The sequence below is a fragment of the Pongo abelii genome, chromosome 16 (assembly GCF_028885655.2).
Source record: "Pongo abelii isolate AG06213 chromosome 16, NHGRI_mPonAbe1-v2.0_pri, whole genome shotgun sequence".
Classification (NCBI taxonomy): domain Eukaryota; kingdom Metazoa; phylum Chordata; class Mammalia; order Primates; family Hominidae; genus Pongo; species Pongo abelii.
In genome coordinates, this window is record NC_072001.2 from 74,864,665 (window position 1) to 74,879,605 (window position 14,941).

At 42.5% G+C, this 14,941-nt stretch overlaps 1 protein-coding gene across 3 annotated transcripts in view; it reads left to right on the forward strand.

The window, feature by feature from the left end:
* Positions 1-14,941, forward strand: part of THSD4 (thrombospondin type 1 domain containing 4) — a 680,304-nt gene that overhangs the window by 540,032 nt on the left and 125,331 nt on the right. For all 3 annotated transcript variants that reach the window (XM_024232473.3, XM_063716704.1, XM_024232474.3), the window contains one exon: positions 12,978-13,182. In XM_024232473.3, coding sequence (XP_024088241.3) covers positions 12,978-13,182 — 205 coding nt within the window. The remainder of the gene's footprint in view (positions 1-12,977; positions 13,183-14,941) is intronic.

Sequence of the window (14,941 nt, forward strand, 5' to 3'; positions counted from 1 at the left end):
CTCTCGGGTTGGGTAATGACATCGCCCAAGGAACCTGATGTTTTTCATTGAGCTATAAATATCTCTCAACTTGGCAAACCAATAGTTCCCATTCCCAGGATGACAAATGAGAAAAATTGTTACTATTTCAGTGGATAGTTTTGGATCTAGGAATTTGTTATGGGAGGAAGGGTGGTGTTATAGATGTCCCTTCATGGGGGTAAATCAGCACAATATGGGACTTCAGAGGACTTCAGTATGGGATTGCAAGGGAATCAGGAGACGCTATAGGAGATGCTGAAGCAGTGTGGCCAGGCCTCGTGGGAGGGGAGTCCTCGGATTAGGAGTAAAGCCTGTGTGTAAGCATGTTGGGGAAAGCCCGAGAGCAGTCTGAGAGAGATAAGCGAGCGTATGTGTGGCCCTTGGTCAGTCATCTACCAGGCCCTGTTCTTACAAGAAGGGTTTCTGTTGTCCTAAGAGACAATACAACTAACAGAGGAAAAAGATCCTAGACTTTGGGGCCAGAAGGCACTTATTTCAAACCTGCCACCATCACTTCTGTGTGAGCTTTGACCTACTACTTACCTTCTCGGAGCTTTGGCAAAATAGGGATAGTAATTCTTACCTCCTGGGGTTGTTGAGAGAATTAGGCAGGATAACATATTAGGTAAGGTGCCAAGCACGTGGTGAACGGTCCAGCCATAATAGCTGTCACATATATCCATGGGGCCTCCTACTGCCTAAATCCCTACGAGATGCTTGAATGCCCTGATTGCATCTGTTTTCCACCTACAACTCATCTAAGACCATGACCCAACATGCCCAACCTATAGGCTCCACCCAGCAGTCTCCCTTGCTCTGTTTCTAAAATGAAAATAATCCCTTTCCAGTTTTTTAGGCTTTCCATAGCTGGTCTCCAAGACAAACCAGGCAAGACTAGCAAAAGAAAACATTTTTTTTAAGTTTTTTTTTTTTTTTTTTTAATGAGAAAAGTAACAAAGATAAAAGAAATCTCTGGAAGCCTTGATCACCATTGTCCCAGAGCATTATTGAAATGCAAATAGATTGTGGCAGTTTACCTGTTACAGCTCTGTCTTCAAACACCACTTGAGAATCATGTGAAAAGAAAGTGGGGTTTCTGTGGACAGTGCAAATAGACAAGCCTCCCCTGTTGGTAGAGAAGTATATGTAGCTTGTGTGAAAAGGGGGATCCCATGGCCAGACTGCCAAGGGACACGTCTCAAGGAGAAGGAGAGGCACAACATTTTACCAGCCGCTACTTCATGCCAGTTCTGAATTAGGTACCTTCATTTACATGTTTCATTTAAGCCTCACAAGAGATTTGTGAATTATACTTTGATCCCTCATTTTACAGGTAACAAAACTAGGGCTCAGAAAATGATGTCACCTGCAGGTGTAATGTGCATTATTAGGAAGGCTCTTAGGTGAACATTCATGTGTCTAGAGGAAAAGATGTTTTGAACATTTGGGACGTAGAAAAGAAATTTTTGTTAAATTCTTTAAATCCCAACAAGTGAACTTCAGATTCAAGGTCCTTAGGAGTCCCCCCCCATCACTCAGAGCTTCTCTTTGGCTCTTCTCCACCATCTCCTAGTTTCTCCTCTCCCTTTCCTCTCTGTCCCTTTCCTCTCTCTCCAACACTGGAAGCAAAACTAGGCTTTTCTATTTAGCCAGATCTCAGAGTTTTTTTGTTTGTTTTTTGTTTTTTTTGAGACAGAGTTTTGTTCTTGTTGCCCAGGCTGGAGTGCAATGGTGTGATCTCAACTCACTGCAATCTCTGCCTCCTGGGGTCAAGTGATTCTCCTGCCTCAGCCTCCTGAGTAGCTGGGATTACAGGTGCCCACCAACATGCCTGGCTAATTTTTTATTTTTTTAGTAGATGTGGGGTTTCACTATGTTGGCCAGGCTGGTCTTGAACTCCTGACCTCAGGTAATCTGCCCACCTCAGCCTCCCAAACTGCTAGGATTACAGGCATGAGCCACCGCACCAGCCTGATAGTTTCTTTTGCTATGCAGAAGCTCTTAAGTAGATCCCATTTGCCAATTTTTGCTTTTGTTGTGATTGCTTTTGGCATCTTTGTCATGAAACCTTTGCCAGTTCCTATGTCTGGAATGGTGTTACATAGGTTGTCTTCCAGGGTTTTTGCAGTTTGGGGTTTTACATTTAAGTCTTTAATCCATCTTGAGTTGATTTTTTTTATATGGTATAAGGAAGGGGTTCAGTTTCAATCTTTGGCATATGGCTAGCCAGTTATGGCAGCAACATTTATTGACTAGGGAGTTCTTTCAGTTCTGTGATAGTTCATTTGCTCTTCAACCATTTCCTGGTGAAAACAGCCAATAAGGAAGTCAGGAAAGGACTGCCAGCTGCAGGAAGTGACTTCTGACATCTAGAGGAAGGACGGCAGAGACCTTCTGGTAGTTGGAACCACTTAATGTAGAGGGTGGCAATCTCTCACACCTCAGAATGTCTCTGAGTCATCTAGAGCAAGAGTCAGCAAGTTATAGCCCATGGGCCAAATCTAGCAAGTAAACCAAATCTAATATGTGAACCTAATCCACCTGCCACCTGTCTGTGTAAATAAAGTTTTATTAGAACATAGCCATAAGTCATCCATGGCTGTTCTCACACTGCAACAATCCAGCAGAGTGGCTGCAACAGAGACCATGTAACTGCAATGCCTAAGGTATTTACTCTCTGGCTCTTTTCAAAAGAAGCTTGCTGACCCACAATGTAGAGCAGCACCTTTCAAACCTCGTGTGCATGGGAATCACCTGAGAATGCTGTTAAACTGCAGCTTCTGATTCAGTAGCCCTGGGAAGCGGTGCAAGACTTCTAAAATGCCCCAGATGATGCCTGCGCTGCTGGTCCATGGACCACACTTTGAGTAACAAGGGGCCAGAGAAAATAAACTAACGCTTATTGTAAGATTCTCCCCGGGGGCCTGAAAGCTTAAGGAGATGAATAACTCCTCCCTTCTCAGGCCCAGTCCCAAGGTGCAAGGCTACTTGCACCAGCAGCATGCTCCAGCAAAATAGCAGAAGCAGAAAGAGAGCCAGCCAGAAGACACGTACCCCTGAAAATCAAGAAAGAGGCCACTGGGTACAACATAGCAGTAATGTCAGACTAGGACACTTCCTGTTTACAGGAGATTATAAAACCTTCGCCCTGTCCGCACTTGGGGCTGATGCCATTTTAGGCCTCAGCCCGCCTGCACCCAGACGCTCATTAAAACATCATGTTGCTCCACACCGCCTCGTGTTGTCTGTTGGCGCACTCTCGGGGTTTGAACCAATACAAGAACCTTACACTTATTAGTCTCGATTTTTTTTAAAAACTGAGAATTATAAAATATACTTTAGAAGGAGTCCTATCCAAAAAGCTAAAATAAAAATGCATAGGGTTTTAGAGGAAAATTCCGATGAAAGAATGGGGGAAAGAGAATTATAACTAAATTCGATGAATGAATTAATGAGTATCAAGATCCATGCTCAGACCCTTGCTGTAAGATGGCTCCATCAAAGGCCTGCCCCCCAGTGGAGTTTCTGCATCAAGAACACTAGTATTCTTCCAGGTTCTCAGGCCAGGAACCTTGGTCTTCCTTACTCCACCTTCGGTAGAACATCCATCTTCAGTCCAGTTGGCCATTCCTTCAGAGTGATGTTGGTGGGCCTTTGCCCTCCATTCTAATTTCATCTCTGTGGTCCAGGCCTCCATCACTTTGTGCCCATCTTAATGCAGTTGTCTGTGTGTGTCCCAGTCTCCAGTCTCTTCCATCTTCAGTCCATTGCCTGTGTTTGCCAGACATCTTCTGAAAAGAGCTTTTCAGCCTGCCATTTCCCACTCAAGAGTCTTTGGATTTAAGATCCCACACTTTGGTCGCCAGCCTTTTCTCTCATCATCTCTTCCCACTCACCCAGTCAGTCCTCTCAGCCATCCCTGGAGATGGCCCAGTGATATCTAAGAAGCCCATATATTCCCTAATATTGTAACTCACTTACACAGATTTTAAAGCATTTTTCTTGAACATTTTGGAAATACAAGATCTGAATATTTCACCCACCTTTTTTTTTTTTTTTTAGTGTTCCAAAAAAAATTTTTAAGAAATGAAATCATGCCTTAACAACATGGCAGAAACTTGCACATAAGAGCACAGTAAATATGCAGTCAGCCTGGATCTCTGGGTCCACCCTTCTTGTGTTTCTCAACAGTCATTTTTTTTTGTTAATGTTGGATCACTGCTTCTTATACTTAAACTAGTTGTTTAGTAAGTACCCTCTTGCAAAGGCTTAGAGGTGCCATCTTGTGGAGAAAAATGCAAACAGGCACATTTGGCTGTGTGTTAAGGAAATGACAAGGATGCCAGCGTGAATCTCCATCATTGCCTTCTGGCCATGGGGACAGTCCCCTGAGAGCCTTCTGGGGACCTGCGTTGGTAGACCTAGGCCATCTGCGCTCAGGAGGCCCTGTAAATCAGGCCAGTGTGCAAGCAACCTCCGTCCTGGATCGGAGTTCATCAACCCAACTCACTATTGCCTTTTTGCTGATAATCTAGCTTCCAGAACTCTGCCCTATAGGGTGTAGGCAGTGTCTCTCTGCTCCATTCTGCAAGGAACTTCCTAGTCTTGACCCCTTATCAGCCCCAAACCACAGCTTCTAACAGACCCATCCCACATGGTTTTTTTCCTGCTGCCAGCCCCTCCTGAGACACTAAAAAATTACAATAAAATCTAGCCAGACATATTAGATCTCTTTAAACACAATTCACCATACGGCTCTACACATTAAAAGTAAAGCAAAAGTCTAGAGGTTTCTAGTATTCTATACAAAAATATGGTTACCTTACTTTTATAATAGAGCAATTATCACTGTCAAAAGTTATTTCAGGCCTCTCTCTTCCTTCCCCTATTTCAATCCATGGAGGAGGAAAATTATGAAAGTAAAGCATTAGAATTTTAGAGTTTGGGATATTCCCATTCTCCAGAGAACGACGACCCTAGTGGGAATTGGGGGAGGTGGTAATTATCTTACAGAATATGATATGTTTACCTCTCCGGACTCCTTTCTTCAGATTTGTAAACATAGCTGCAGTTGATTCTTACCCAGTTTTATCCTACAAGAGCGCTAACATTTTCTTCCAGTCGAGTCCCTTGATAAGATGCTATCCTATTATGAACTAGGATGAGGTACTGAAAAGTGACAGCCATAAGCTTGATTAAAACCAGATCGCTCGTTTTACAATTGCTTTTATTTAGGAAGCCAAAATACCTTTTATCCCATGGACCATTTCTTCTCTTCAAATGAATGGCATTGTCAATTTGATCTCCATTGATTCCTGTTTCCAATTTAATTTTGTGTATATAAAGCAAATTTCCCTCCCTTTAAACATGGCAGGATTCTTCATATCAGGGCTGTATCTCTTTTTAAAAGAAAAAAATTTGGCACCAGAAGGGACCTTAGAGATGAGCCAGTTCGAAGAGCAAGCTGGTCCCGTAACTTTGATCTTTTGATTCCTCAACCAGCTGCTTTTTCGTTCAACAAACGCTTATTAAACACCTACCAAGTCCCAGATACTGTGCTCTTTGCAATACATAATCATACTTATGCTGAAGTTAAGCCAAGAGGCAATCTTAAAGAACTCAAGAAGGTTTGATAGCAGTAAGGAACTATTTTTGGAAACTGGATAATTAAGTGTTCTTTGCTTATTAACTTCTCTGACATTTACAAAGGCCGTTTGTGCACTTCTGTGGAACTGCCATCATTTTAAAGCTTTCTGGGGAATCTGTCACGTGCTCCTAGGTATCCCATGAGCTTTGGAATAAAGAGCAGTGATTCTCAACTGAGGATGATTTTGCTCCCATAGGGAACATTTGGCAATGTCTGGAGACATTTTTGTTTGTCACACTGAGAGGGATGCTCCTGACATCTGGTGGGTAGAAGCCAGGGATGCTGCTGAACATCCTACAATGCATAAGGCAGCCCCCATAAGAAAGACCTTTCAGGACCAAAACATCAGTAGAGCTGGAGTTGAGAAGCCCTCACCTTAAGGAAGAAGAGCAGGCAGGAGCATGAGAAGCTAGGTTTGTAAACCCTGACAATCCTTCAACCAAAGCAGTTCTGCTCTTCTCATTTTACATGGTGGAGCTTTGGATTTCCGCATGAGATTTTATTTTTGAAGTATATTTTTTCTACTTAAAAAAGTTGAAGACTACTGTGGTAGAAGACAACTCTCTGCCTTCTGTTTTACAATTGAGTCACTTTGGAACAAATCAAGTGGGTGTATATGATACAGGATGAGGGCGATCAGGGGTAGATTTGGAAGCATCTACCTGAGCCTTGGTTTTGGCTGCGCAGGACTCTGCCCATCTCCCTCTCAACATTTATAAACAATATTGAAGTGATTTGATTGTGTCTGACTTTCAATTTAGACCAGGGATTGGCAATTTTTTTCTGTAAAGGGCCAATTTAGGCTTTGTAGACTTTACTGTTTTAGGCTTTGTAGACTTTACTGTTTGTGTTGCAACTACTCAATCTGCTGTTGCAGCACAAAAGCAGCCATAGACAATAACTAAACAAATGGGATTGTTTGTGTTCTAATAAATCTTTATTTATAAAAACAGGTTGGGAGCCAGATTTGGCCTACTAGCTACAGTTTGCTGACCCCCGATTTAGACTGTAAATAGGAACCTTGTTTGTTTTACCTTCATGTCTCTGCTGCCTACCACTGAATTGGCACATAGTTGAAGTTGGCTCAGGAAGCATTTACCAAACTATATTGAAGGTCAGTTTTACCGGCATAAGTGTTAGAAGATTTTAATGAGAATAACAACTGGAAAAAGATCCACCCAGAATAGATTAACTGTTTCCTTATGTTGAACATTTAGGATGTTTCCAGTTTTTTATTACTAATACTGTGATGAGCCGTTCATACAGAAACTGTTGGCCTGATTTCTTATTTCCTAGCATAAATTCCTAGAAGAAGAATTTACTGGATCAAACGGTCTATATTGCTAAATTGCTTTCCAGGAAGGTGGTATTGATCTACATTCCTAACAGTAATAACAGGAAGATATTTATCATATGCAAAGGATTTCTTTCAACAGAATGTCATGAATAGATGTTTTGGCATCCATATGCATTTCCACGAATTAGCTCACCGTAAATATAAGTAAATTGGTGTCAGCTACTAATCATTTTAATATTCTCCCATACTGTTCTACCAGCATGATTATTAAGGCACGTTGTTTTACCTGTGGGGGTCATCTAGCCAAACAGTTGAGGTTCCCCTATCTCATGTGTTTATTGAGCACACACAGACACATCTGCTTCCCATTAGGGAATCAGGACCTCCACTATCTGAATGCCTGGCACCAGCCTACCCTGCCGTGATGGACAGAGGCCTCCTCCCTGTGAAATTCACCTCCAAATATGTCATCCAGATTGCTCATTTCCCTCAGGAAATTTCATTCAGGTTAATTTTGGCACACAATTGGGGGTAATTCTTGAGCAATTTCTCCTGTGATGGCTTACAATGTGTAAAATTTTCCTACAACGTGTTGCAAAAATCACTGGAAAAAATACAAAGGACATCTGATGGTTATCCACTGGTCTTTGTAACAGCAAGAAATATCTATTTTGAACTGCAGTACATGATGAGCAAGAAACATAAAATAAAGGTAGATCAGAGAGTAGATGTTCTTTCTGGCCTTTTTCGACAGGTACTGTTTGAGCAGTGAGAATGTAGAAGCTGTGTGAGGTGTCTTGACTTTATGGTGAACCTTGGCCAATTTTGTTTTGGTTTTTTTTTGCACTTCAAAGTTTTCTGAATTTCACCAAATGAAGAAGAAAATATTTCTGACTAAGAAGTAGTAGAAAGTGTTACAGAAGTAAGGGTGGGTCCGGGTGGTTGTATGATGATGAGATTTACTTAAAAGTGAATAGACTTCAGACAAAATCAAATACATAAAGACAATGATGACAAAACCCAGCATTTTCTGAGAAGCCACCATAATGCAGAATTCTGCTAAGTACCTTCTCTGTTTGCCTCATTTAATTTTCCCAACAGTCCTAAGGGGTAGCTGCTCCATCCCCATCCAGGCAGAAAAAAAATCTCAGGGCTCAGAACAACTCATCAAAATGTCCAAAGATACAGCACTCATCAGCAGCAGAGACAGCACAAGAACGCATATTCTCCTGCCCACCCAAAGCAGTGGTGCCTCTGAAAGAGTCTAGACGTAGGTCAGCACTAAGTCATCCCTATCAGCGACCAATTGATCAGCCTTCTGATACACAAACCAGAATTCAAGCCAGATTCGTTTCTGAACACTGTCCTTGGGAAGAAGATCTGGATGGTGGTGGAAATGTTTTCAGCACCTACCTCAAAGAGAAGTGACCAATCCAGCATCACACAGCAAGCCAGGGACTGGGTCAGGGCTGCACCCCGGGTTTTCTGGTTCCCAGCCCAACATTCTTTCCATTATTCCAAACTGTTTTTCCTGATAAATGACATCAGCTAGTCATTATACCTAATGATTATACAGCTGTGTTTTGGAGGAGAATATCAGCTGCTTTAAAGAAAGTCATAGCACGTAATCTATACATGTGATAATAGTTCATGAAACATCAAAAAAAAGTGCATCTAAAAGATAGCAAATACAAACAAGGCCTATTCTTAAGTTAATAGTAGTATACTGCTGTCAATGGCATACATGGTTTTGACAAAGTGCTTTGGCTATGTAAGATATTATCATTAGGGAAAGCCGGGTGAAAGACCACCAAAACTCTCTGCACTCATTTTAAACTTCTTATGAGTCTTACACTATTTCAAAATAAAACATTATAACAATAAGAAAGTAATGCAATAGGAAGATGGGCTAGAATATGTATTCACACACTGTGTGTAAAGTGTAATGTTAAAACAGCCAGTGTAAGAGAGATACATAATGGGGTTGGTCCCTCGTAATCCTGCAAGAGGAGAAAGCCAGAGTCACTTCTAGGCCAGGCTCTCTCCAGTCTTCATGGTAACCATGCTTTGAACTTGTTCCTCTGCACCTAGGTCACTGCCACCATCTACTCCTTCAACAAAGCTAGAACCTTCAACACCACCTCCGATCGTTTTGACCTCTGACTTTTACCTAATGGTTAAAAACATGGGCTTTGATTTGGGGCCTTGGTTTAAATCCGAGCTCTATCTATTATTAGCATTTTAGCCTTGGACAAATTAACCTCTCTTCTAAGTCTTAGTTTCCTATAAATTTCAGCAATTTCACAGATGGCTTTTTAGGATTAAATGGAAAAACATATATATTTCAGAGGACCTAGAAGATAGTAAAGACTGTAAATGTTAGACATGATAATGTTGATTAAGATAGCAAGGAGGAGGATGAGGACAGTCACAAAGGCCTGTTCATTTTGCATCCTAAGCATCTCTCAAATCCCTCCACACCATCCCCAGTCCCCTCATTCAGGCTGGGATATTGCAACATCCTCCAGACTCTATGTACCCAATTGTTAATTTCGACTTTCTAAAGGAGATTTGATCCTGTCCAGCATGACATAGAGCATAGAAGTTTCCTAATGGCCTGATAGCTTGTTATTCTCTATGTGTGTGTCTGATTGCTCCTGTTAGACTCAGATTCCCAAAGTCAGGACCTGTGTCTGATTCAGCTTGGGATTTTCCAGGCAGCCTTTTCAGTGTAGTCACTCAACAATATCAGTGATGAAATACATCTTTACGTGTTTCAATCTTGTCATGGCAGGTCCTTCGTGTCATTCAGATCCTAGTCCAGAGGTCATTCCCCAGCCATGTCCTCCTAGACATCTAGTCCAAATCTTCCCTCATTACATCATCTGATCTTCACAACAGCCCTGTGCAGGAGAAGGGGCAGTTGTCATGTGTGTAATTTGCCCTTGGCCTCAGCTAAATATTAAGGTCTCGAATATGTGTTGTCTGCCTAGTTCTTATTCTGGAGTTGTCCTTCTTGCTTTGTGAAGTAAAGGAGAGATATTTGGTAACTCCATGGGAACTCAGTCTCTTAGAGGCCTGGGTAGCCACTAGAACACTGAAGAGTGCTCCTAGTATGTTCTAAGGAAGTTATTGATCATGGCTCCAGGGAGACAGGCTGTCACCTTTAGTTCTTGGCATCCTTGTGCAGCCGCATGCTTCACTGAAACCAACCTCCAGGCTACTTGGACATCTACCAGGAAAAACTCTTGCAGCCTTTCCTTCCCATGTCTAGACTGATCCAGAGCAACCATGCTGTGCAGGAAATCTGGTGGGGGTGGGTCCATCAAATTGTGCAGAGCATTTTCATATGTCTGATTCACAAGATCAAATAACATTTTGTCTGTTTCTGTGGTTATCTGAAGCTATCCATGCTTGTGTAATTTCCTTGTGATAGTTCCATTCTAACTGGGCTGGGGCTGAGGATTAATGTGATTAATGTGACATCTGTCCCATCTTTGGCGACTCTCATTCATTCTTGAAATATCTCTTACACCCTAGTTACAGGAGAGAGACTCACTGGCCGGTTCATTGTCTCCACTCTAGGTAAGGCCTGCTCCACACTGAAGTCATTGTTATCACCGAAAAGCAAGTCTGAGCATGGCTCTCCCCTTCTCCAGACATCTGGGGGTTGCTGATGCCATAGGATGAAAATCTAATTCTTCAATCTGGCAAACAAGATTCTTGACAAGTTCCGCTGAACTCTCCAGCCTCGTATTATCCCTCCCAGCAGGCTTGCACTTCAGCCGTGTCATTCTGTGTTCTTTCCTACCTGTGTACACATTGTTCCCTTTAACAGAAGGACCCCTATGAGAATGAGCTCAGTCTGGACAAGTCGAGTCCAGGGGTAGCAGCAACAGACTGGAGGTTGGGAAGATGGGGAGTGTGAGATGTCACTAGACACGGCAGGCAATGGGTGTTGACCACCTCTCCTGTCTACCTTCCCCCTTGATGACAGTCAGAGGTATCTCCTTGATTCGGTTGGAATCTTGCCTTGATAACATGGGTTCTACTATTCAAAACCCCTGTTGGGGTGACATTTTTTTTTGTTTGTTTCAAAGCAAGGGAGAATTCAAGGGGGGTGGGGCTATGGAAATCATGCATGGAAAACATATTCCTTATTTTTTCTGCTAAAATGTGCATGGGGCAGGTTGAGAAGGATTTGAGGGAGGAGAAATACATAGCAAACATGGCATTTGGAAAGGCTAATTGGATGTAGATGAACATATTGAGATGATGTTCTATTACTGTCAGAGATAATGTTTTACAGAGATGCTATTTGTGAAGAGAGACCAGTCATTATTGATGGGTCAATGTGCGCTTGGGAATATGGAAGCAATAATGCAGAAGGGCAGTGACTGCAGAAAGGTTTCAATCAGGCATGCAGCTAGAGGGGAAGGAATGGGCACTTTTTGATTTGACTCTGCCCATGGGATTTGACCTATAGGACCTACATGAAAAGACCCAGGGTTGCATAACAAAATCAAAAGTGGACTTTGACTGGTTTGCTGATCACTTTGCCCTTGAGATGTGGTCTAATTATTGCACTTAGAATTCAAGAAAGAGGACAAGCCTGTGATTTGGAGAATATGTGTCTCAAGAATTAGAATACCGTTCTGATTTCAAGTATCTTTCCATATCCTCATGACCCAGTGAATAATCCTGTACTCACAATATTTCATTGTCCAAACCATAATCTACTCACTTCCATCTGCTCATGGAAAAGTGACAGAATTCTTTGTTCAGATCATGAGTCCCAATTTTAGATTCAGGAAACATGATCCTGAGCCCTATGAGGTCAGGAATGGAAAGCTTCAGAAGTGGAAAAAGATTTTGTGAAGATCATTCCATTTTGTTCCAAAGTTTAATTTTTGGTTTTTTTTAAAATAGGGCCTGCTCTGTTGCCCAGGCTGGAGTACAATGATGCAGTCACTGTAACCTCATACTCCTGACCTCAAGTGATCCTCCCACCTTAGCCTCCTGAGTAGCTGGGACTACAGGTGTGTGCCCTCACACCTGGTTAGTTTTTTATTTTTTGTAAAGACTGGATCTCACTGTGTTTCCCAGGCTGGTCTCAAAGTCCTGAGCTCAAGCAATCCTCCTGCCTCAGCCTCCTAAAGTGCTGAGATTACAGACATGAGCCACCATGTCTGGCCCAAAGTTTAATTTTTGTATGCAACATAAAATGGTCCCAACGGAAACATGAATGAGGAGGGAGAGATAAAGCAAAAAGATCTTAGAATGAGTAATGGGAAGATTCCTTTGTGGGGGGAGGGAATTCAGGAAAGTCAGAATTCCTTTATACACTGATGAGACCAGCTCTACAAACAGCACTCCGTGGTTTAGCAGGTTATGATCTCGTTTGTTGATGATTCTGGCTCTTGCTTACCTTCATCCTTCTGCTCTGGGAAAAGTGCTCTGGGGTAACCAAGGAAAAGTCCTGCTTCTGAGGCCTCTAGAGCCACAGTTACCAATAGAAGTTCAGCTCCCAAACAATTTAATTTCCTAAGAAACTGGTCCAGGGAACACTACTTTTGGAGGTACTTTGCTAAGTATAGCATCTATAAGAAGACTTGAGGGCAAACTTCAGTTTCAGATGTGGTGCTTGTCATGATTCCAGAGAGATTCTTTATATAAAAATCCCAGCACAGACCATCCTCTCCCCTCCCAGAGTCCAACAGGGATTTTCAGAACAACTTCACTGTACAACCTGTTTAAGTAAATTTCTAGCACCCTACATCTTCCCTAGTCTTTTTTCCCAGTGTTATTTTTCTCCTGATCATTTACCACCACCAAACAAACTCTGTTTTATTTACTTGTCTGCTTTACTGTCTGTGGCTTCCACCCCACTCCTAGAATATACATTTCATAAATAGCTAGAAAAGAAATTTCTTGCCGAGAGATCTTCTCCCTTCCTTCCTCTGCATGCTCCTGATACATACTGTGAGTCTTTTGTTTTCTGTCTTTCTGCAGAGCATTGGCTGTGATGACTACCTAGGCTCCGACAAAGTCGTGGACAAATGTGGGGTGTGTGGAGGAGACAACACGGGCTGTCAGGTTGTGTCGGGCGTGTTTAAGCATGCCCTCACCAGCCTGGGCTACCACCGTGTCGTGGAGATTCCCGAGGGAGCCACGAAAATCAACATCACGGAGATGTACAAGAGCAACAACTATTTGGGTAAGCTTGGTCTTTTTCCAGAGAAAACCATCTGTCCCTGCCAGATGATGTATTCCTTCAGAACTGTGAGATAGACACAGCAGTGTCCGAGAGTCCCAGGACATGCAGACAGTGCCCCTGGGGAATGCCAAAGCCCGGCCTGTGCCTTGAAATGAGAAGCTTGGGTGGAGAACGTTAAAAAAAAAAAAAAAAAAAAAAAAAAAAGTCCTTCTTGAGATAAATATTTAATATCTATACATTTAAACCAGCCTTTGCTTCTCCCAAGAGAAACATGGTTATAAAGTGGATAACAGCCCAAATTATTGCACTGAGATGGGAGAAGCTCTTTGCAAAGCGCGGAGACCAGCCAGTGTTTGTTTTGTTGGGATTTGAGGTGGCCAGGGACAATTAATCCTATCTATACCTTCACTCCCTGGAGGTCTAAAGCAAAAGCCATTTTTCTCTTCTTTCTGCCTCGTCTGCCTGGGGCAGCAGACCTATACATAGTAGTGTGCATGTCTTCTGAAAAGCTGTGGAATCCTCCAGCAATCATTTTGGGCAATATCATCAATATTGAGAGACCATTTTTAACCCATTTTTCTACAAAAGATCTTTGTTGATACTTCCTTCTGGACTTTCGAGCTATTTGCATTCCATCTGATAAAAACCACAAACCAGTCGAACACATTACTTTTTTTTTTTTTTTTTTGAGACGGAATCTCGCCCTGTCGCCCAGGTTCGAGTGCAGTGGTGCGATCTTGGCTCACTGCAGCCTCCACCTCCCAGGTTCAAATGATTCTCCTGCCTCAGCCCCCTGAGTAGCTGGGACCACAGGCGTGCACCAACACGCCCAGTTAATTTTTGTATTTTTAGTGGAGATGGGGTTTCACCATGTTGGCCAAGCTGGTTTTGAACTCCTGGCCTCAAGTGGTCTGCCCGCCTTGGCCTCCCAAAGTGCTGAGATTACAGGCGTGAGCCACCACGCCTGGCCTTGAACAAATTACTTTTTACGAATTTCTAATAGATGTAAGCATGTATAAATCAGTTAACAAAATAATGTAAGGGAGCCATTTGTTTAATGAATAGCAATATTCATTTTTATCTTTTAATTATTTATTGAACAGGAACTTACCTCACACAAACTATGTGTCAGGCACTATTCTTAATGCTTTGCATGCATTCAATCTTTGAATTCTCTCAACAGGGAAAAGAAGCTATTCCCATCCCCATTTTACATATAAGAAAGCAGGCACAGAGAGATTATGTACCCTGCCAAGCTCACCATGCCATAATGAGGTGGAGCTGGGGTTCAGACCCAGGCAGTCTAGCTCCAGGTGTAGTAGCCTGTCGAGAGATGATACCCGTGGGCAGTCTCAGCACCTAAGTTCCTGTAGTGTGCCATGCCACTGGCTGTGCAGCAGTCAATGGCTGCAGCAGTTGAAAGACTATTAAGTCTGCAACTTTCAAATATCAGGATCACCCAGAAGTTAACTCCACACTTGGGGACTCCATATTCTACAGCTCTTCCGTCCCCATCTAGTCAAATGCAGCCAAAACTAACTTGGTTTTATTGGAGGGAGGAGGAAGGGATGGCAGATGGGACTCAGAGACAAACCCAATCAAAGAAAAACTGTTCAATTTGCTTTGGCAAACCCAGGAGCCACCAGAGTGTCAGAAAACCTAGTTTCCCAGTGAGTGCTTTGTATATTCTTTTTAATAGTGAAAAATAGTGTTTGTGTGTTTCCTCCTTTCTTTTGTACTGCTATGAGATCACATCTCC